The 24493-nt window shown below is 38.0% G+C and overlaps 2 protein-coding genes across 3 annotated transcripts; one reads left to right on the top strand and one right to left on the bottom strand.

Annotated features, from left to right (window-relative positions):
• Positions 1-1650: 1650 nt before the first annotated feature.
• Positions 1651-6937, bottom strand: zic4 (zic family member 4). 2 transcript variants are annotated; one of them, XM_084102668.1, is made up of 3 exons: positions 5724-6937; positions 4983-5615; positions 1651-2865 (listed from the first exon to the last, which is right to left on the bottom strand). In XM_084102668.1, the coding sequence occupies exons 1-3, from the start codon at positions 6145-6147 to the stop codon at positions 2426-2428; spliced, it is 1497 nt and encodes a 498-aa protein (XP_083958794.1). In that variant the 5' UTR covers positions 6148-6937; the 3' UTR covers positions 1651-2425. The 2 variants fall into 2 exon arrangements, with proteins under 2 accessions (XP_083958794.1, XP_083958793.1); XM_084102667.1 differs by having other exon boundaries at positions 4983-6934.
• A 3681-nt stretch (positions 6938-10618) lies between these two features.
• On the top strand, positions 10619-13648 carry zic1 (zic family member 1 (odd-paired homolog, Drosophila)). Its single transcript, XM_084102591.1, has 3 exons — positions 10619-11846; positions 12346-12509; positions 12810-13648. Exons 1-3 carry the CDS (start codon positions 10877-10879, stop codon positions 13005-13007), a joined length of 1332 nt encoding a protein of 443 aa, XP_083958717.1. The 5' UTR covers positions 10619-10876; the 3' UTR covers positions 13008-13648.
• Positions 13649-24493: the final 10845 nt, after the last annotated feature.

Below are 24493 nucleotides of genomic sequence, written 5' to 3'. Positions count from 1 at the left end.
GCTTAGGCCAAGTCCACCATATTGTGAATAAACTATAATTTAACTTTTATCATAATAATTTGAAAGGTTAAATGGACGTGTCTCGTGTTTCATTTGTGTTTCACTTCACACTTGTAAGCGCTTCCTTTGCATTTGGAAGAAGTCAAATATTATTATTATTATTATTATTATTATTATTATTATTATTGCCCTTGTAGATTCTTTCAGGAGACGGCTGAGACTGTTATTTTGGAATTGTTAATTCCTCGTATTTGAGAAATTTACAATACGTTTCCCAAAACAGCCCGACACCGCTGGTTACAACAGTTATATAGGCCTATATAGGCCTACTAACTAACGAATGGTTGGCTTATTTGGAGATAGAATAGGGAAAGCGCATTCGATACTATTCAAAAGCGGGAAACTTTTGAAAAGAAACATTTATTGTTCTGTTCCCTTTAATCGCAACTTTGACACGCGGACGAGCTTGCGCGCTCTCAGGCTCACCAGGAGTCCGAAGAAGGCAGCTTGTCGATAGTTAATATTACTTGGAAGTACTTGTTTCTGGTCACTTCGTCTCTTCTTATTTTGCTGAATGGAATGAAAAACTTGAAACACATTTGCACGATCAAAATGGAGACACAGAGAAGCCTTTCCATGTCATCAGCGTCGTTCAGACGACTTGCAAGAATCCCTTGATAATAAAATCACTTCAAAGGATCCTGTTTCAATTGAGACCAAACTATCCCTTTCTCCTCTGATACAGCTCTGACACTAGACTACGCCACTGTTTGGCCTTTTTCTGTTGTATTTATTTTACATTGTATTTCCAAAGAAGTTTAAAAGCTAAACGTGCTATACAGTCACACACAAATTCGATGCATAACGCTGAGTTTGCCATTTTAAAGGGATCAGTTGAGAATGTTTTAGCTAAGCTCACATTGGTAGATTTTTGCATTCGTTGGATGACGATTCCTAAAGTGAAGAAATAGATATTGATATTTAACCATTTATTAATTAAAATTGTACATTAGCTCGGATATGCAATGGATATCATAAGTTGTTAGTTGTTATTCCAAAACATTGAACACAGTAATATTCCTCGTGTGGAAATTAAGTTTTTTAGTTTGTTTTTCTTCAGTTGACTTTTTCCGTTATTTTAAAACCAGGAAACATAGACAAAGTAGGCTAATACACGAACGAATAAACATTCGTTTGAGTAAATGCAAACGTATTTTGTAGTTCTTTTTCTTCAGAACAAATATTGCATTCCTTCTGACAGAACATATTCCACGGCCCCGTCGCCCATTTTATTTAAATTTGACTGGGCTTTTGCTATTGAAATCTTAACTCACCATGAAGATTCACCGTCGTGGAAAAAAATGTCTCTTTGTATAAAAGACTCTTTGAAGTCTGTGTGAAAATATGCAACTCTTTCATCAATTGCTGCCCATGTAATTGGAGTGTAAAGCTAGGGTATATCTGTGTGTATAAGCAATACAAAAGGAAATAAAAAAAGTTATTGCAATGGGGTTCGCTTAGAGAATTACATTTATTTTAAGTTGGCTGTATCTACTAGGATGTTTGAGTTATTTTGGGATCATGCACATTTGGATCAATTAGGAGGTTTGTATTAAATGATGACTAATCAATATATTATTTCCCCCCCTATAAAGCTTAAGGAGGTCTTTTAGCTTTGCATCATACACAATTTATTCAAAATACTGACAACGTACAAGGCATTTCGGTACACATTTTAAGGTCTCTTCTGATAATTCATATTTTTCATAAAAATGGATTGCTGACAAGTTTTACAAAATCACAAAATAACCACATTGATAAATGACTAATCATAAATGAAACGTCATATCAAATACAATAACGCTGTTTCCTTCAAATTGGCTTGGGCTGGAGAAAGCACAAAGAGAGGAAAGAGTCTACGTCTTTATGAAATTCAAATAATCCGGAATATTAGTTTTGTACAAAGTAGAGTAGCAAACATTTAAAAATTGCCTAAAGACAAAACCTTACAAAAGTACTGTTCACACATAGACATTAAAACGTCGTCATTTACAACTGTACAGATTTAATAATTAAGCACTTTGGTTCAATATTACAAAAAGAAATTCTTTACCGATTAAAAAATAAATTAAGATATTGAAATCAAAGCGGAAATTTACAAAATGATACAGTGACATGCGTACGGCCAGTACACTATTTATAAACATAGACACTCGGGACATGTTTTAAATCGATTGGTGGTTGGGCAGTGACATTAGCTGTCAAAGGACCAGTGCATCCTTCAGTAAGGCAGTAACAGTGGACAAGCCTACTCTTTGAACGTCAGCCTGTGACCGTTCAGTCCAAAATGGACTGTCCAAATAAGAAAAGATGTCAAAGTCATTTCAGTCCCTTTGTCAAATGAATATTATGGGCTAATATTTTGTTAGAAGGCGTCCCTCCGTTCAGGATTGCCGTACGTTGGCCCCTCCGTGTGGCCCGGCGTGGAGGAACCGCTGGGTGGGGTCTGAGGGCCACTGGCACCGGAGCTGTGACACACGTACCATTCGCTTAAATTGGCCGGCTGGGACGATGAAGAGAGCGGCTCGGAGAGCGCAGAGGGAGCTGGCTCCCGTCCCAAGTCCGATGAAGGAGAAACAAGAGATGGAGTCGATGATTCGTAACCAGAACTCGGAGGTGGAGACTTGCAGTGCACCTTCATGTGTTTTCTCAAAGAGCTGGGATGCGTGTACGATTTGTCACAACCTCTGACTTTGCAGTTGTACGGCTTATCGCTAGTGTGTACGTGGGAATGCTTTTTCCGGTCACTGCTGTTGGCGAACCGTCTGTCACAGCCGTCAAACTCGCATTTGAAAGGCTTTTCACCTAAAACAACAAAACAGTTATGGACAATGGTCATTATAGACAAAGAACATCACAAGTGTAATCATTATAACGACGCACATCATTATAACGAGCGCATAACCAAATATACTTTGCATTAGTCAAACGCATGTCAGTCTGAAATCAGGTCACATGAGCCCCATGATATCGTGATTATCTTTTTACTGCTCTGTCTGCTCTCATGGCAAAGCCCCTTGTGACTGAAACAATCAGACTGCAATGATTTATTTTCACAATTACAGATTATTGGACATTCGTTTTTTTTAAAGCATGCACGCGCTCTCATAGTAGTTTCATTTACATTTGGAATGTCGAGCATGAAGATCTCATAAAATACATCTGATCCACCATCTAAACTGCTATTAGGCCTGTCCCTCTGTAACAATAATAGCTGCTGGAGAAGCCGGCCAGGCAACAGAAATGTTTGAATTAATTACATTTAATCACATCACGCTTATTTCCGAAGGACATAAGCTCCAGGAGTTTATAAGACTACGTAATTGCTGCTGTCTAATTACAGTTGCTCGCTGAATATCAATTTGACCTTCAGCTGTTGGGCCGAGAAAGCCAATCAAGAATATTAGTGTACTACAAGAAAACAGCAAGGAAGAGACCCTTGGGAAACCATATCCATAACCAAAGATTCAAATACCGCCCAAGCTAGGGCGCACCTAAGTCATAAACAACGTTGGTTAAACATCAAAACCGAAAGGTTGTTATCTTAAATGTAGTTTTCAGGTAATCGTTACACGACAGTCTCCTTTTGAAAACCTTATTATGCCAAAATGCCACACACAAAAAAAAAAAAAAAGAAAAAAAAAAAAAAAAAAAGAAACTCACTCACCTTATCTACTAAATCCACTAAATCTAGGGCAAAAGTGCAAAAAAGAAAAAAAGAAAACACATTCTTCCAGTTGCACAGAGCTCACAACGCATTAAATAAAATAAAAATAACCTTAGTAATAAATATAAAGTTTATACTGTTAAGTCATGACTGTTTTACTCTTTCAGAACTTTTACCGACTTGTTGCATGCGGCCAATCTGAAGTTTGTTAACAGTGAATATGTAGTTTCTTATATCGTCACAGTTCAGACATAAATGTAAATAATTACAACAGCTTGTCTCTTGATGCAATTAATGAAAGTCGATTTGGACAGTTTCTTTCTAAAGCCTTTTACACACGCACGCGCGCACACGCTCTCTCTCTCTCTCTCTCTCTCTCTCTCTCACACACACACACACACACACACACACTGCAGTGTAGGCAAAACAAGACACTAGCTCTCTAAAAATGCTGCCATGTTCATGTAGACCGTTCTGAGGGGATTACAGAGAACTTCAACAAATATTTCTGGGATAAAAAATAAATAAATAAAAAATCTTTAAAAAACAACAACAACTGTTACCAATTTCCAGAATGTAGTGAAGCAGCGTAGCCTATAACAGTTTGCAAAGTAGGTAAACATTTGTGTACAGCTTACAATAATTCTAATATAAACAGCCGATGTCCATATTTATGCGATTTATAGTGGGGGGAAAAGGCAGGACTATCTTTTCATCTCTTATTTTTTTTTTTTACAGCCGACTAAACTGGACGCAGTAGGCCCCAAAAATATGAATGTGTTGGGACATCATGAAGCTGGATGAAGCATAAGTAATGCATTTTTTTTTTCTTACAACGCACCATATTAAAAAAAATAAAAATAAATGAAAAATCAAGTAATTTACACTCAACAGTGCTCTGCCGTTGTGGTTGTTTTTCTTTTAAAAACGACGTATTGCTAGATGAGTATGCTATATGCTATTCTATTAGTGTAAACTAAATAGATGTATTCATCAAATGCATTAAATAACAGCGATAACATTGAAAATGATGCCAGTATTCTGCGAAACTGTTTACAGATAAGCCGTTACATTTCTATAAAATAAATCGGCAAAGCGGCATTTTAGAAAAAAAAATGTGCATCTATGTAGCATGCAAGCTAGCTCATGTCATTAATAAACTAGTTGCAGTGCATCGATTTGTTTACACTTCGGCATTATGAGGCGCTAGTATTTAACTCAATTGTCCTAAGGGACAGCAAATGAAGTCACTGACCTGTGTGTGTCCTCTTGTGGATTTTCAAGTTTTCCGATCGGGCAAATACTTTTCCACAGCCGGGGAATGGGCAAGGGAACGGTTTCTCTCCGGTGTGCACTCTGATGTGATTCACAAGTTTGTACTTCGCTTTAAACGGCTTTCCCTCTCGTGGACATTCTTCCCAAAAACAGATATGGTTCGCTTGCTCTGGTCCTCCAACGTGCTCCACAGTGACATGCGTCACCAGTTCGTGCATGGTGCTGTAAGTTTTGGAGCAAAGTTTCTTGGCGGAGTGCTCTGGCTCCAGCCACTTGCAGATGAGCTCTTGCTTGATCGGTTGCCTCATGTAACGGAAAAACGCGCCAGCTCCGTGATGGTGGTGGTGGTGGTGGTGTGCGCTGAGATTCATGTTCAGATTGAGCCCGCCGTATCCGTGCAGCGGAGAAGCAGAGAACGGGTCTGCCCTGGAGCTCGCTACTTGACTCAAATGATCAGACCGAACGTACATTTCGGCAGGTATTCCTAACCTTATTTGTCCGTTCAAGGCTTGGCCACCTGGTGCTCCGGTAGATGGCTGCTCGTGATGAAGTCCAGGGAAGAGAGAATGGTTCCCAGGGTCGGGGTGATGACCATAGTGTCCCGGATAGCTACCTGTTGTTGAGACAAACATTCCGTGGTGAGAGGCTGAACCAGAAGTCTGATCGGTCAGCACGGGCATGGCTTGAGCTGTCAAATCTCGGCGAATGAGGAAATCCCTACCTGCGGATAGCGCCTGGGCCGTGTGAGACATAGAGTACGGAACCGTTGCCGCCTGCACCGGGCCAAAAGCTCCCGTTTGACTGGAGACCACTTCACTGTGGCCTGCAATATGATGATTATGGTGGTGATGGTGGTGGGGATAATGATGGGTTGGGCTGATTTTGAGGGCCGCGGAGTGCCCCATGTGTTCTGGCCCGAATGGACTCGGCCCCAGGCGGGGTTCCGCAGTCATCTCCCCAGGGTGCGAGTGAGCCATTGAGTGTGGATGGCTGCTGAACCCCGGGAAGCCTGTCACGCTCTGAGGGGTATGGTGGTGATGATGGTGATGGTGGTGAGCCCCTGCCAAGTCAACTAATCTCAGCGTCGTGTTCCGTTTGGAAAACGCGGGGTCCATCACAGGGCTTCCCAAAGCATCCACGCTCATTACTCCTAATTTTAGAATAACTTGACAGCAGGCAAAATAATAATAATGATGATGACAAATATATTTTAATCGCTTTGAAGAATACAGAAGAAGAAAAAAAAAAAAAATTAAACTTCCCCTAAAGTTTAGTTGCTATCTCAGTGCCTACGTGGAATCCCATTCGGTTGAGAGGCAGCAGCAGGACGCTTTGATATACTGAATAGAGATTCATGGTAGGCGCTGCAGCCCGTGGAGCCAAACAATCACCGAGCGTTCTAATTGGTCAGTGCTCCGTGATTGACGTCACTCGTGACAGTTTCCAATGCGAAGAAAAATGTTTTAGTGACAGCAAACAGCGAGCGCGCATGCGCCGAGCCTCAGGCAGCGGATGAAAAAAATGCTTTTGTTATGCAAAGGTTATTGTACTTTTAACTGCAACCCAGAAGTTGTAACGAAGCAATGTATCCTTTCTTTATATTACAGCTGTGGAAAACGTGCGACTGCGCTTTAAAAGAGCGCGTTTTAACTACTTACTGCGATAGGCAAACTAGAAAGAGTGGACTTGCATGCAATAAAAATGCAACATATGTTCCGTCTGGTATTCCGTTATAGAAAGCATCAAAAAGCTTCGTAATAAACCTCGAAAACGGCGGTTAGTACAAAGTTAAAGTTTGCAGTAGCACGCTGCTTGCTCAGACCCCGATTGTTTTTTCCTGTAATTAACCATTTAGTTTAAAAAAAAGTTTTCACACACCCTTTTTTCTTCTCATGGTGCTTCTGCGTCGTCATGGGATCGGTGTCTTGTGAAAAGCGCGAAGGTCGCCTATTGTCCATAGGGAGAAAAAAGTATCGCAAAAGACCTGTTGTTATGATCGGGGGTAATTTTCGGCCCCAGTTGTTCAGCGGCGGCGGATCAGGCACACAGGAGGTGGTGCTTCATCAGAAGTGTACAGGGCAGCAAAGCAAAGCAAAGTCTTGGCAAAAAAGCTCGAGTAACTGCTAAATAAAAATCCTAATACACGCTTAATGCAGTCTTTCCGAAACGTAAAATGTATCTCACAGATTACCCACCGTTATTTCATAAACACACTGTTGACAGTGCACCTGTTATGAATAAAGTACAACCATGAATCAACAACCGGCTGTTGTGTTGTAGCCAATCTTGTATAAAAAGCTTGAAAAAGCTTGAGCATTTTAAGCGAATGCTGACATTTCAAGATATAAAATTGGCTTTAGATATGGTCGGTGAATGTATATCTAACTGGTGCTTTAAATGTACACAAGGTGTAGAATATGATCAATTAAATGTTAAATTCCATACTACTTCCACAACATAAACAGTACACACACATATATATATATATATATATATATATATATATATATATATATATATATATATATATATATATACATATATATATATATAATGCAAACACAAATGAAGTGTGCACTTTCATACAGTAATGTCGTAAGTGTTTTAAATGTTTAAATGTTAAGTGTTTGCGCAAGAGAAAACATATATAGTTATATGAAAAGGAAAAATTATTAAATCAATCCAAAATAGCATAAATTATAATACAAAATAAAACTTTGATCTGATATTGTTTGTTACTATGTCATTGTATCCAATTTTCCAATATGCAATGAAATAAGCCATAAACAGTGCAGTTTAAATCACAATGACGTAGTGAAAGAAGTTTTGGAGCATGGAATGTTTCCTCCGTGTACAATAAAAATGCAAATACTATAACTCCAATACCTAATCTCTGTTTTAAAACTTTATCTTAATCAAGCCGGCCAGACACAGATAGGAGGACGGTGAACTGACCTACAAAGGTCATGAAGTTACTATTAGATTGGTCAAATATCATATGTTCAAGCTCCACTGGAATTACGCGGATTATACGTGAGCGTACAGAAACAGCATTTCCATTGTTTTGGTGCTCATGTGTCTCGATGAAAAATGGAACAAGTTGACACCCCAGCCCACATTGCTTTGCAACTTCATTCAAATGTATATAGTTTATTACAGCATATCAGTGCAAACCGTAGAAACAGACGGGACATAGCAAAACGTTTTTTTTTTTTTTTTTTTTTAGATTTTTATTTTATTTTATTTCTGGTTGCTAGACCAAATCGCATTTCACGGAAACATTACTTTATCTGAAGGCCATTGTGATCGTTTTATGTTCACGTATTATGGTCACATGTGAATACAAAAGTCTAAAATCCACAAATGTAATCTTTGAAAATAATAAAAGCGTGACCTTAGACATTTCTTCAACTTTAGGTGGCTTCATTTTAATCAAGGTCAAGATGCATTCAATTACTGATGCAAATAAATTGGTATTCCCTTGAGGAAGGTCATGAATTGATCTGTCAGGCCTCTGGTGACAAAACCACACAATCCGTGTCATAAATACGTAAACATTGTATGAACTATGTCGAATAGTGAATAAGTTAGTCAAATGGCTGGGGCTCATGTTCGAATGGATCGCAGTTGCAATCTTCAGGAATTTCTTTAGCATGTAACTTAAAGTTTATTTTTCAGGTATTTTCGTGCAGTGAAGGGAGGGATATATGCAAAGACACAATACGCGTTTGATTTGACAATAAAGACAATGGAAAACTCAGCAATGAGTCAAATAGTGGCCAAAATCATTAACACTGACTAAATCCAATTGCAGGCCAAAAAAAAAAAAAAAAAAAAAACCTTTCTAAACACATAGCCTACTCATCAGTAGTTAAAATAAAGTTGCGTTTTTTTTTCTTTTCTCACTCTTAGGGCATTTTGGCTTACTGATACTTTTAGAAGATTACAAAACATAAGTTGGAATAGCACCAAACAGAATATGTGTGCTTGTCCTTTTGATATTCTTTAGCTTTTAATTTAGACAAAATATTATAATAATTATACTAATACAGTACACTTAAATGGTTCCAGTCTTAGTTAAAACTAATTTAACTGTTGCAAGCAATACTTGCATATGAAAAAAAAACAAAAAAAAACAACAAAAAAAACACGTTATTAAAACACGTCGGTTAACATTTCCAAATGATTTCCGCCTCGAAAACGTATTTCGTCCCCACGCTCGAGTCTTACCGTTTTCACCTGTTGAAGACACCGTCCAGATTTCTTTTATAAAGATAACGTCCGTTAGACAAAACATTCAACTCAACAGCTTCGCCTGGCCCTCTCTCTCTCTCTCCCTCTCTCTCTCTCTCTCTCTCACTGGAAGGAGTTTGAGAGTGTATGGAGCTGAAGGCTGCAGTCTGGATGATATTTTAATGGTTCGTCTATTCATGCGCCTTTGAACTCCAGCCGCCGGAGTTTCCTGCAGAGAGAAATCCCACTTCACAACTTCCACAACCCACAAGTTTTACTCACACACATGGGTGATACATTACGGCCGTAATCTTTTAAAAACACAGGTTATACATATGAATTACAGAAAGAAACACCTCGTTCGCAGGTTTGAAACTATCAGTTGAAGTTTGAAGGTACCTACGGAAGGCCTATGAGTTTGAACAAAGATCATGTGGTGTTCAATAAAAGAAAAAGAAAGAAAAATAGAAAAAAAGAAAGAAAAAAAGAAAGAAGTTAATCAAAGGCCTACAACGCACTGCGTTTTCGTTTAAGTAGGCTATATAATGTGAATATAAAAGCAATAATTAGATTCCAACAACAACATAAAACAAGTGTTGTGCAGAAGCGCTCTGCAAAACCAGTGAAGGAATAGTTTTCTCGAGATCTCTCAAAGTGAGAACATCATTAAAATGACGACTGTAAATAAAGTAAACTATACAATGCCCACTGTTAAAGTAGGCAAAAACGTGCAGGCCTATTGGTGTTGCAGCCCGTGCATTACAATTATCTTTATAGACAATATTTTTACAAATTTGTGCATTAATTTCTTAAAGATGTAAATAGCATGGCAATGCTCAAAAATTACCACTTGAGGCATACATATTGATAACTAATATAAATGTAATTTTAACTACACATTTATGGAAAGACCATATGAAACATAGCATTTGTTTTTTTCAAATAACACGCGCATGAGTTTCATGTCTTGTACGAACGCACTGTATCACATTTCAGCGAGTGTTTACTAGATGCGCGCCAGGGTCTTCTCAAAGCACCAGGCTGCCACATAAGTAGGCCAAACGTGGAAGTAGCTACTCCGTCTAGGACAAAAGCCATTATTCGGCCATGCATTCACTAAAGTCTGTTTTCTGAATTTTAACATCCAGAGCAAAATCACAGTCAGCAACCTCCCGACAATCCCATAGATTGATGATGTAAACCGACCAATCGCACTGATGCTGAGGCATGGCGGGCTGTTATTTGGTGAGTGAATGTTAGTAGGGGGAGAGCGCCCTCTCCAATGATGGTCCAAGCACGGGGTCACGTGCTGCCCCCCTCCTTCCCCATTCATCAGGGGTGGACTGTGTTGTCTTTTCAATTCATTTATCTGCAGGAATGATTGCGACTATCAGTCTGAAGCTCACCGCCTGACTGAGGAGGTGAAAGTTGCGCCACAGGAAGATAAACCGCAAAAGACAATATTGCACATGATTTGCGTGTGCATCGGATGAGCAGGAGAGGGAAATTCCTCTCGACGAAAAAGTAAATAGGAATAGGGCATCGGAGTTTGCCTAGCACAGACTTAAGTCAGAGAAATAGCAAGCAGAGACAGTTGCTAGAGATTCTTCCTCTCTCAGTCTACACCGCTGCAGACTGAAGATGCTCTTGGACGCAGGACCACAGTATCCCACCATTGGAGTGACTACTTTCGGCTCCACCAGACATCACTCAACAGGCGAAGTTACAGACAGAGAAGTGGCTTTGGGTATCAATCCGTTCGCCGACGGTATGGGTGCTTTTAAAATCAACCACAGCTCCCACGATCTTGGCTCTGGCCAAACAGCGTTTTCCTCGCAAGCCCCCGGTTACGCCGCCGCCGCTGCCCTGGGACACCATCATCACCCCACTCATGTCAGCTCGTACTCCACCGCCGCCTTCAACTCCACTCGGGACTTTCTCTTTCGCAATCGGGGTTTCGGAGACGCCACGAGCGCGCAGCACAGTCTCTTCGCCTCCGCCGCTGGAAGTTTCGCCGGGCCACATGGACACTCTGACGCCGCTGGGCACCTGCTATTCCCGGGACTGCACGAGCAAGCGGCCACGCACGCGTCCTCCAACGTGGTGAACAGTCAGATGCGCCTGGGCTTTTCCGGGGACATGTACGGGAGGGCCGAGCAATACGGTCACGTCGCGAGTCCGAGGTCCGAGCATTACGCGTCGACTCAGTTGCACGGCTATGGCCCCATGAACATGAATATGGCTGCTCATCACGGGGCAGGGGCCTTCTTTCGGTACATGAGACAGCCCATAAAGCAAGAGCTCATCTGCAAATGGGTCGAACCGGAGCAGCTGACGAATCCGAAAAAGTCCTGCAACAAAACTTTCAGCACCATGCACGAGCTTGTGACCCATCTGACTGTGGAGCACGTTGGGGGACCAGAGCAGTCGAATCACATTTGCTTTTGGGAAGAGTGTCCCCGAGAAGGGAAACCGTTTAAAGCAAAGTATAAACTTGTGAATCATATCAGAGTGCACACCGGAGAGAAACCGTTTCCGTGTCCATTCCCCGGCTGTGGAAAAGTATTTGCCCGATCGGAAAATCTGAAAATCCATAAAAGAACACACACCGGTAAGAAATTCATTATTTTCATATACATATTTTTGTATTATTATTGATATCGTTTTTGTATTTTTATATGTTGTAATTAAGGAGCCGTAAATAAGAATTTATTGCCAAGCAAATAATGCTGGTATTATTATTTGTTTCTTTGTCCTATACAAAAATGTTCACTCTTAGCATAATTCTATGACACGAATTAGTATTTATGTTAGTAATGGGTTGTATCATATCTAACAAATTAAACGCGTAAGAGTGCGGTATCTTTGCAGATTAACGTAAATAATTCGGGCGAAATTTAAAGGGTTATTTTTTTTTTTTTTTTTTTTTTTTGTGAGTCGTGTATAGTGGAATAGGGACAGTAACTTTTAATATGTGTTCATATTATTTTGCTCTATTTACTGTATGTAGGCATATCTAGAAATGTAACTTTTTTAATTTATTTTTTAAATGCACGTGTGCGCCTCATAAAATTGTTTTTTGAGAAATGTTTGCTCTGTGTTTCTGTTAGGTGAAAAACCTTTCAAGTGTGAGTTTGAAGGCTGTGACAGGCGCTTCGCGAACAGCAGTGATCGTAAGAAACACATGCACGTCCATACCTCTGACAAACCATATCTCTGCAAAATGTGTGATAAATCCTACACACATCCCAGCTCCCTCCGGAAACACATGAAGGTAACGAAGACATTATCCTACAGTTCATTATTTTTCCACCTACGTTATTTGATGCATGTTCTGCATTTTTATCGTTTCTGGGTAGTCTACTGAAACGCTGTTTTCCAGTTTAATTTTATCTTTGGCCTCTTAATGAACATTTTTATTGTGTTGAAAAATTTGCACTAAAATTATAATTATATGCTATGTTATAAAAGCTAACACTATAAGTAATCGAGCTAAATACAAACTGATCGAATCTATGTGCTTGTTACAGTTTACTTGAGATTAGAAACTGATTTGTGTTTGCTTTCGGAGCAGGTTCACGAGGCTTCGTCTCAAGGACCCCAACCCTCCCCGGCCGCCAGCTCCGGCTACGAGTCCTCCACGCCGCCCACCATCGTGTCCCCTTCCACAGAAAACCAGAGCAGCAGTTCCATATCACCAGCATCATCCACAGTTCACCACACGAGCAGCCACAGCACCCTTTCGTCAAATTTTAATGAATGGTACGTGTAAATATTTTCAAAAGACTGCAGAATTAAGACTGCTTTGGAATCAAGACTCAAAAGTCAGCCTATTCTCGCGTGGACCTACACACACACACACACAATGTGAAGAATCTGAACGGTTTTCTGAACCCGCTGTCTAGAGAGAGCAGTGCATGGACGGGGTGTGCAACGCTCTTGACAGCCGATTTTTGTCCTCCATTTCTTTTGCCCCCCGCCCCTTCTTCTTCTTCTTCTTCATTTTTTTTATATTTTCGGAAGACTGCACAGAGAACTTCAACTGCATGCTACCAGCAGGTCACAGCCTGTTTTGTTTTGTACATAAAGATTTACCTAGTTTAAAATGTAATATTTTATTTTGTAAATAGCCATAATACAATTTAAGGGAATTTGTGAAAAAATGTGGTCCCTAGATATATGGAAAATGAAATGGTTTTACGAATATTGCGATGAATAGTCTTGACTGAAAAGAATGTTATAGTTTATGTGTACCAAATGTGAATTACCCAGTATTACCACAGTCTACACGTTTACCTAACCGATTAGTATTAATGTGCTTTTGTATCCAGTGCAACATTTCGTCTCCAGTCCAGTCTGAGTAGCACACAGTTGTTGTTATTTAATGTCATGTCGATAAACCGTGTAGTGAAAGCCTGAAGCTCCGTGTCAATCTTGTTTATGTAAGTGATAAAATATAAAACTATCTGTCTATTGCATTGGCAACTGCAAGAAATTATTACTTGTATATAACTCAATTTTCCATATTTATCCGCATGTAAAGGACCGGTAACACATGTTAGAGATAATCGGTATTTATGGAAAATGCGTTCGTAGGGTATGTAAAATTTAGTTTACAAAATAATGTTTGGTTACTTTTCGTACAATATTAAAGAATTAAACGTACAACAAAAATGACTTCAATATTTTTTTTTTCTCGACTGTTCTTTAAACAAATGAATTGGAGGTTGAGAAATACCAACAAGGAAACTCCAACAAGTAACCTATTTATTATTTATATTTATTTTCCCATCATTTTGGAATAACATGAGTCTAAATTAAAACAATCACACAACTACAACAATAACAACTGGTGTTAAGTAGGCTATCACAAGGACAAGAGTTAGTTTAAACGCTTAAAATGGAAATGACATTTAAGTCCTTAAAAAAAAAAAAAAAAAACGCTTGCTTTTATATTTTGCACCACTAATTGAGCAGGGCGAATTATTATTTAAGTAATTTAATTTCACTTTTGTTCCCCTCATTATTGTCAGAGATTAAATATAGCCAAGTCCCCAGAGTAACGTTTAATGTATTAAAACGTTGAAACGTGACGAATTTGCTTAGCTATCTACGTGGTTTTCTAGAAATAGTTAGCATTACTTGACTCTGGTCATGGCCTTACGTAATTATGCTTGTTTGGGACCACTATATAGTAGGAGTGAAGGACTTTAGTCCGAGAAAAGAGTCACTGTTGGGCTTTTGTTCTTGGTTGCAACTTGCTTGATCGCCCCATTAGGCACATCAAGATCATGAACGTGCTTGGTATAGCCAGTGCACAATTCTCAAAAGATACAAAAGATGCTATTTGGATATTAAAATCTACAAAATGATAAATTGTTTAACCATTTCTTCTTGCGGCCAAAAAGTGCAAAGTTTTCTAGAATACGAGAGGGAATGTATAGGCTACCTATGGAGGGAGGGGGCAATCTGAGCGCAAGCACGCGGTCTGTACTATTAGGAGTACTATGCATGCATGCAACTTTGTGTGTGTGTCTCAGATAACACAAGATCATTAGCATGTGCAAATTTAAACTGTGCCCGAAGGCTATGAAACTAATGAATCGAGCATAGCAGTGTTTCTAATTCGTGGCCATTTGGATGTATTTTTGTTTTTAAATGCGATCCGGCGACATGTTAGTAGCAAAGCGGTGCCTAGTCGCTTAAAGGAAAATACGATATACCCTACAATGTTTACATGTTCCTCTTGGGGGGTGTGCACAAATGCAGGCGCGAGAGTAGACTGCCGTGCGCGTGCATGCGCGTGAGAAATAGCCCACCGACAGGAGGAGATACTGACTTCGGGAAAATATAAACATATTGGCACATCAAACAGTAGGGGCGAATACGAAATGCATTATGTCGGAGGTGATTTTTTTCCGAAATATGCTCATATTCTCCTTCCACGGGTTATTAGGTTTTGAGATATGTGAATGATGGTAATAAAATGAATTGTTCGACTCTATTTAACACTCTATCTATTCAAACGTTCTGGTACATTTTCATTCATGCACCGTTAGAGTAGCAGTAGAAAGTGTTATGTATTGATCCGTACAATGGAATGCACATTTTTGAAGGAAGTCGTTTCGCTTGCCTGTTATCCTCATTACTCCTATTTTCCCCAGAAAATAAAAGCACAACAATCATATCCATGGACAAACGCCATTACAATGTGGCTACGTTAGATTATTTGATGGATATGACTGTTAACTAAAATATCCGTGCTTTTTTTTTTTGTTAGTTTGCCCGTTGTGGTACCCCCAGCATTCAAACAAAATTTAAGGCAAAATGGCTATTAAAGTAAATAAATACAAAAATCCATTCAGGTGCATTTTACACACACAATATGCCTAATAACAACCAATAAAAGGCGTAGAGATGACAGTTCATAAACACGCTATAGCCGTAAATATAATTTTGCATTGTTTTGCATTGTTTCACAAACACTAAAATCAGTTTAGGACAATGTGAACGATCTTGACCTAATACAAAGGATTATGACTATAGTTTTGAATTGTCATAAAGAAGAAATATTTTATGATTTTATGAACAATACAAATATCTGATATTTAATTTTTAAAAACATGAACAAATATAGGCTATTAAATATAAATCTTAGACCTTGCATGGCGACTGATTGAAAGCCGTCAGCGTTTCTCTAAAATCTATATCGCAAGACTCTCTCAAATAACAGTATATTTTGATAGCCTAATAAGCTTCTCTTTCGACGCCAACATCTTTAACAGCGAATATAATTCCCGTTTAATTTGAGCGAAGACTTGTGCGAGTTTTGTCTAATTATGACATGCAGCCTAAACGCACAACGCAAATGTCAAATAAATAAGTCAAAGCTTTTTGACATTCAAACGTTAAACACAAATCACTTTACTGTTCAAATTTCTTTAGGAGCTGAACCTTCGCTCCATCGTATATTTTCATAAGCGTCTTGCTTAAGAAGGAAAAATGACAATGTACGTTCCAACAAGTTACATAACAGTCAAGGCGAGCTTTACGTAACTATTAACCTTAACCTGCACGTGTGCAGTCTTAAATAACTGTTGGTTGCCTGTTTTTAAGACTCTCCAGTATGTTTTCCATAACCAGATTCTGAGCTGGATTTAAATTCAGCGATGAACTTTCTGTGATTGTTGCACAGAGATGAATGCATCGCTGTTATTTCTCTGTAATGTAAAAGCTGACAGTTTTCTCCTCTCATTCATATGCGCTTGACCTCTCTCTGACTTCAGCGCTGTCTTGTTCGAGTGAACACGTAGAAATGAGAGCAGGATGAGAGAGAGAGAGAGAGAGAGAGAGAGAGAGAGAGAGTGAGAGAGAGAAAAAAGACATTTAACGTTGAACGCAGAGTGCAAATTGACAAGAGTGCGCCAGAGAGTCTGTGGAGGGTGACTGTTATTCTGCATTGAGATGGATGATTATTTTCAGAGTATTTATCATTGCTTTGTAAAGAAAGCAGTATTGGTAGTGCAAAGACATGCAAATAGGTCATTTTTCTTGTTTTGATAGGTCAGGGGGGCATACAGAGAAATGTAATATTTTACCATAATACAGCCTTAACCGAGTGACCACACACTTGTAAAAAGTAAATAAAATAATAATAATAATAATAATTATAATCTTAGTCTTCCTGCATAGACAACACACTCTTATGCTAAATTAACACTTTTACATTGATCGTTTCAGTGTAATTACACTTGTAATTACTTAGTAATTACATAGTGATATATATTATATTTTAATATTTTGAGTTATATTTATTTAAATGCTTTAACTTATTTTATCACTGTTATTATTATTTTTTATCACCCTATATTTGCACATGTAACATGGACACTTTAAGGTAAAATGTTCCTGAATAACATAACTTCTAGGTCTACCTCTAAGGGATCCAACAGGACCTTGGAGAAGTCTGGTGAACCTAGCCAAATGTTTATTGAGTACGGCCCTTTGCACACTCCATACTGTGTTTTTACACTCTGCCCACAGCTTGGATTCACACTGCTAAAGAACGAGCCGTCAACTAACATGAGTCATAAGGGTTTTTGTGACCCCTCCAGCATTAGTTGTGGACACCATGACACGCTATTAAGTTTGGACCACAGAAGATTTGTGGAGGCGCTGACATTGTCTATGTTGTCGTGTTCCCTTGACACGTTGCTAAATGGGGTCATTCCAATTAGTTGTTTGGGACAGAGCTGGACTTCTTCAGGGATATTCACACTCTGTCTCAGTATCTAGGGGAAAAATAACCAAATAGGAAGTCCATAAAAATCTATACATTTAATAAAAACAAAGCATATTAGCCTATCTGCAAAACATTTGTTTCCATCTCAAACATAAAACATAATACTTTTGCCATATAAGATATACAAATACTAAAGGTATGAAATTACATATTAATAATATATCAATAATAAATAAAAACATGAACGTAAAACCAGTAGACTGCACATTTGCAGAACAAACACCTTTTTTAAATCAAGTGTTTTCCTAGGTTACCTGTTGTGACGCCAAGCAAAGTCTTTTCATGGGTAATGTTATTGTGTGGATTGGTATTTTATTTACTCGTCTCAGATGAGAGCAGCTTGTGGACATCTGCTCTTTTAATTGCATCTCATCAGTACAATAAATGTTAAAGTCTGGAGGTGAGGCAATAGATCGGAACACTCAGATAATGGCCCATCAAATGGAGTCTTGGAAGGTTATTCATTAAAGAAGTAATTTGTAAACTTAATGCACTTATAAAATAGCTTAATATTGGGTCTTTTTTGCATTTGGCAGAAAATAAGAGAGTGTACTGAAATTAAACACTACACGGTCAGCAACATGACATCCAGGAAAATTCCCTCTGCACACTGTGAGCAAACATGTTTTTTTTTAATCTTTTATATCAGATATACCATGCTCGTAAAGTGCAAGATGGAAATCTTGGGAGAAGACTTAGAATGTGTGTGTGGATAATTTTAACTTCTGGCAAAGTAAAACAAAAAACAAACAAAAAAACAAGCAATTAAATAGTAAAATTATTTTTAATGTTTTATATAAAGTCTTTACAGAGCGCAAAGTTATTTAAATGTCCTTTTAAATAGTGTAAGCTGAGAACTGTATGCATTTCAAGCATCCAGTGAAGTTTTCGGGCTCTTCATTAAATCAGAATACAGAGAACTAATTAAAACATGCTGTAGAATGCTCCCCAATTAACATAATCATTGACCTCATTAATATTGTGCATTGAACCAGAGAACGGAAGTTTGGGCTCTTTGTAATTAGATACAAAGATATGTTTGCATCTTGGAAACAGTTGTTAAGAACATCAAACACACCTTGGAATAAAGATAACTGGACGAAGCTCATTTTAGAGGGAAAATGTTTGTAGACTAAAGTTATTGAAATGCACTTCACAAATAGCTATGTAATCTCAGACTATCTGAGGGAATACTTGATGAACGGTAGAGGTCAGAAATGAAGTGTGCAACCCTTTATTGTCATGACCTAGAGGTGACCGGAATATAATAGTCTGAGCATTGATGAGATATGCTGATGATAGCGTTTGGTGGCTGCCGCATGAAGATTTGTTGATGAAAATATGATCATAAAAAATTCCATTTCCAATTGCAGATGGTAAATGGTAGCCATATAGTGTATAGCTCAACATTTGAAAACCTTTATATTACACTGTGTGTTCTGGCAAATAATTCAAATTTGGTATTAAACTACTAAAACTGCAACACTGAGCATTTGTTTTAGCCTCAAAAGTTGGCTTTGGAAGAGCAAAAATTGGCTTTAGAGAAGCCTTGGCTTTAAAAGAACAACAATTATCCAAGTCTATGCTGGAGGAAGAATAACTTCAGTGCAGAATACATACAAATCAACATCAGTGACTTAAATTCCAAAAATAAATCCTAAAAAAATTGAGTCATCTGTTCCTTTGGTGAACTCATATATCACAGTTACAACTGACTAAGTAAAGAAGGCAAATAAGGTAAGTCAAAAATCTCAATAAATCATTTTGACATGGTTCCGTGTTTTTTAGATCTGCTGACATACTTTAACTATTGTCTTCAAAGTGTTGTAATATAAACATTCTCATAACAGGAGACATTATACCAAATCCTTCAAGCCAAAGAGGAAACATTGTTTTGGCAATCTATGTGTAAGTGCTTTGAACCCATTCCTGAGTTCAAACTTTAGTTCTGCCGTTTATCCCAAGTGTTCATGAAACGTACTGTTCTTCTGTTGTATGTTTTCCTCATGTTCTAGAGCTCGAGGACGAACTGGATAGAGATGTTTTATTTTAGCTTGGTGCACATGCCACAACACTTCCCTATAATTTGGCATAACAATGGTTGGAATTTCACAATTCATAGTCTGCATTACACGGGGGCCATATTAACAAATGTTATTCTGTCTGTTTAATGCTGATGGCTGACCAGCCATGTTTTTTTCATATTTTTTCATTTAAACAATAACCAGGTTGTCCAGCTTTTCATTTTTGAAAGGAAAGAGATGATGTAATTTTAATCTCCAGTCCATTTTAGTCTATAATCTCCAGTCCATTTTGCATCCCAAAAACTAATGGCAATTATATATGCTATATATATATATACAGAAAATCTTGGCTTGATTCAGAACCAACTGTGCTTCTAGCTGATAGTTACTCGCTGGCGTCAACATGCAACATGGCAGTTGACATTCAACAAACACTACATAAAATTGGTCATTGACATTCATGTATTCATTTTATTTCCCCCCTCTAAAAGTAACCACTAAACAGCAGCGTTTTTATATGATACCATAAGGAATTATAACATCATCAAATATTTCCTTTAACTAACTGTGGTGTTATGTTAACAGAAACGCATCCATGAACCAGAAAAGCCGCATGCATTGTATTCAGCAGGAAAGATGATCCTTCATGCCAGATGCGACTACAGTTATGCAGATAACACCATTTGTGCGAGCTTAGTCGTTTGGAGTCAGCTACCTTCTCGTGATTGATAATTATCAGCCCAAATACCTTGGCTTGGTCCAGGTGGCTGCCATTTATTACGCTTCTTTTCTTTGCTCTAATTAATTACTAATTGATTTTAACACCTGCATTGGCAAAGCAGACATTTGTTTTTTTTCCCGTTTCTCAAAGAGGCGTTAACACTCAAAACTACAAACTTGCTTGTCTCTGTCCAGCTGAGCATAGTATTTTATTTACTTCAATTATTATGTTTCATATATCACATGTATCAAAATATATTTTATTCACAAGCTATTCTGTTTAGCCATAAAGACAAACAGGGCTTATGAGAGAAAAAAACAAAACAAAAAAAAAAACACAAATTCTTGGGGGTGTTGGTTGACTGGTCTCTCTCCACAAAGTTTATGTGCTTCATTCAACATCTGTCTTTGAAAAAAGAACAAAAAACAAACAAACAAAAACAAAACAATAAGCGTGTCCATCACGTTTGACAACAGGATTCCCTGTTTAAATCAAGTCCATCATTCCTCTCTGACATCTCGAGATTCAGATGCGTCTAAGGGACCGATCTGGTGTATCCAGCACAAAGACAACCATATGTACATTTTCAAAAACTTCTAACTTTATCCTTTAATTTATTCTCTGTAACCTGGGAACATACTCATGATAATCTCAAGACCTTGGCAGCTACAAGGTCCAGGAATCTTTCCAACAGGCAGTGGAGAAAGCCAAGCTTCTTTTCATAACCACTGAAGGGCGACTAGGTCACGTGACTATTCTCATTGCTCGGGCTGGATCGGTTCACTGGAAGGAAATGCATCGGACAGCTAGCAGTCAGACATTCTACTGTGTAAAGTTTGATAATCTGCAATGACTTTGTGCTATTCATTTAGTTTTTTGTTTTGTAGTAGTAGTATAAAGTCAATCCATTGGACTGTAATGCAACATTTTTCCATGTGAAACAGGAAATAAATGCAAATAGGCTTCTTGATATTATTGATTGGATTGTGAAAAGTGAGTTTTAAAAAAGGGTCAGTTTTGATATGCAGTTCACTTTAAAGTCAGTGCAAGACTTTGTAATATTTAGCCAAAATCTCATAACTCTTCCTGTGATACTCCTCTCTGCTTCTTGGTATATAACACTCACTTTTCACAGTCCAGTCAACAACCATGTATACAATCAAGTCACATCCTACTTTTAGTATCTATTAATTTATTACAATTAGGATTCATTACAAATTGTGTGGTCACCATTTAAACAGACCAAGTCACTACAGCATTAATTCATTTGAATCAGATTAAACCTGCTCTGTCAATATATTTCTGGAGTGAAATTCAAAGGATCACGTACCTCAATAGCAACAATTAGCATCTAATTTGTAAAATGTACTACTAAGGAGTTCGACCTAAAGTCATGGAGGACACCAGCCTTATTCACCCACTGCAGGTCTGCGGTACAGAAACTATATCGCCTGGACTGCGAAAGCATTCCTCAATGACATGCTGTGATGTCGCTACCTCATAAATAATGTTACATGATATCATATAGTGGCTTTTCATAAAGCACATATGTGGATAAACTATTGTAGCATGTTTATATGTATTCCGGTTATTGATTTTTCATTTTATTTTAATCAGTTGACTCAATTCTCACTGTCAAAACAGTGAAACACAATATCAATGAACTGACAGTCAATATTTCTGAAAGCACTGCAGACACAGAGTTAGTCTCAAACATTGATGTGATATAAAGACATTCTCGAGGTGAGCAGCTCAGCTCTCTAAATCAAATGAAAGCCAGAGACCGTGCCGTGGCCAACAGACAGGAACCCTGTGGCGGTTTGTGTGGGAATGAGATTACACAAGACTCCCTATGTTAACCTATCTGCATTTTTATACCTTTATATAATTATACAAGCACATCGACATGCAATTTGGACTCATTTTATAAAGATAAAATTTGATTTGGGTTGTCAAACATATAAGTGCATGAGAGATGTAGTATCATTCATAATGGGAGTTGATTATTGCAACAGTCTTTTTATTAGCACTTTATGAGTTTCTATCCCGGTTTTGTCAGAATTTTATTAGTAAAGTAATTCAATATGCTATAAAATGTACACTTATTTAAATAATATAATTAAACAAAGTTAGCCTCTGTATTTTTAAAAAATCTTTTTAAAAGCGTGGCATGACAATTTAAAAAAAAAAAAAAAAGTTATATCATAATATATATATGAGCTTCTTTGCAAGATTTTTAAACAGCACTGAAGATAGAAAGAGTAATACAAAATATGAATGATGAAAAAATCCTGATATTTGATAACTGATATATATGAAATAATTATGTTTTTTAATGCTTTTTAAAAATGATTTAAATACAGGCAGTTCTTGTACTGTAAGTGTGAGTTTTAATTTTGATCTAATTTACTCCCATTAGTTTGATTCAATTTCAGTGGGTTGTCTGAGATGTATTAATGGTGTGTGATGAAAATAGACCTTTAGTTACAGGTGACTTTTGGTGTGATGATTTTCCATAGTAATATCTAAAGCTGAATGGTGTATTGACATCATATGAAGTGAATGCTGGCACACATGCTGTAATAACATGGCCAGAGTGGAGCACCTGTGGCGAGGAAGGGTATCTATATTATACGACTGGACGGCTTTTATCCCTGTTTCTACTATGGGCCAGAGTCAATTTATACTCTCAGCATGTTCTTCTGCCGACCCGCGACTCCAGCAAATCCAATCAGCTGTCCGCGGAATAGAGATGCTACTTGTCGTTGATAACCGAGCTTCATCATGACATATCTCCAATGATTTTTTGTTAAATAATACATTACACTTTAAGGCCTTGCCAAAGTAGTAATTATCTCTAAAAGCTAATTACGCTTGAGTAATTAATGCACATCTGTAAACATTCCAAGCAATTATGGATTACTCTCTCACGTTTACCAGTGTGATTTTACATCAATTACTCATCAACAGCATGACCGTCTCCTACAATCATACGGATACACACGCACACACATACACGGCGTAGAGTTCTTGGCAGTGAGGTCGCAATCTGGCTCCGCACCCCTCCTGCCGCCCCAGTTTACCAGGGTACCCTCATTAAACCAGCATCCAAACCTCCCCATCCCTTCTGCCACCTGGGTCTCCCACCATTTAGAGAGAGCGAGGGATGAGCAACATCCTCTGTTACAATCGCTAACTGCGACGCCAGCAAATGAAGGCACTATCTCAGTTGTAAAAGATTTACGAGCCTTTTCTTGGCCCTGAGTGAGCCTTGATAGGGCACTTCATTGATGGAAGGGGTAGTATGGTTTTTAGGGACAGCAAATAGAGTTATTTATGTCCCTCCTGTCATATTTTCAGAAGGACCACAGGGGCAACAGGGCTCTAAATTAAGCATTGCATGACTGGAGAGCTACGGCCCAGTATAAACCGGTGGTGCTCAACTGGAGAGTTGAAGCACAAAAAAAAGAAAAGAAAATGCAAGCATACAATACTTAGGATAACAAAACAAATAGGCTTTTAAAATAGGTAACATTTTATTTTACAGTGTCCTTGTTACACGTTAAATGTAGTTGCTATAGTAACTATAAAGCATGCATACTTACATGTTATTACAATTACAACTAACCCTAAACCAAACCCTATAATTAGTACATGTAGTTAATTAATATTACTCAGTACATAAATGTATAATTACACTGCAACAAGGACACGTTAAAATAAAGTGCAACCAAATACTAAACTCGTTTTGTACTTGAACTTTACACAGTTATTGATCTGAACTGAATCAACACTAAACGGACTTGAGCTGAATAGTGATACTTTACAGACAAATTTGAAGTTGTCTCATATTTGATGAAATTTGCATCATTGATTCTGTTACTTTCCTGTTTATTAATGTTAAGCTGCTTTGAAAGAATCTGTATAAAGCGCTATATAAGTAATGGTGACTTGATTTGATTTAAAGGAATATTATGGGTTCGATACAAGATAAGCTCGACAGCACTTGTGGCATAATGTTAATTTTCTCAAAAACAAATTTCTGTCTGACCCTCATTGTCTCAAAAAGCTGGGGTTCAGTGAGGCGCTTACAATAGAAGCAAATGGAAGTGAATTGTTTCAATAGTAGAGCCACAAGATGTCAATTTGCATGTTAACACGATATTAGCGCGAAAGAAACCATTTACTAACCTTGTATTTGTAAACTTATG

The sequence above is a fragment of the Abramis brama genome (genome assembly GCF_963993115.1).
Source record: "Abramis brama genome assembly, chromosome: 24".
Classification (NCBI taxonomy): domain Eukaryota; kingdom Metazoa; phylum Chordata; class Actinopteri; order Cypriniformes; family Leuciscidae; genus Abramis; species Abramis brama.
Note: the sequence above shows the minus strand (reverse complement) of the source record. Positions and strands in the feature narration are given on the sequence as shown.

Coding starts and splice junctions, on each gene's coding strand:
- zic4 (XM_084102667.1), bottom strand. CDS start 6,147: ATGAGCGTGGATGCTTTGGGAAGCCCTGTGATGGACCCCGCGTTTTCC. Junction 2,866..4,982: donor CCACAAGAGGACACACACAG/GTCAGTGACTTC, acceptor TTGTTGTTTTAG/GTGAAAAGCCTTTCAAATGC.
- zic1 (XM_084102591.1), top strand. CDS start 10,877: ATGCTCTTGGACGCAGGACCACAGTATCCCACCATTGGAGTGACTACT. Junction 11,847..12,345: donor CCATAAAAGAACACACACCG/GTAAGAAATTCA, acceptor TGTTTCTGTTAG/GTGAAAAACCTTTCAAGTGT. Junction 12,510..12,809: donor CCCTCCGGAAACACATGAAG/GTAACGAAGACA, acceptor CTTTCGGAGCAG/GTTCACGAGGCTTCGTCTCA.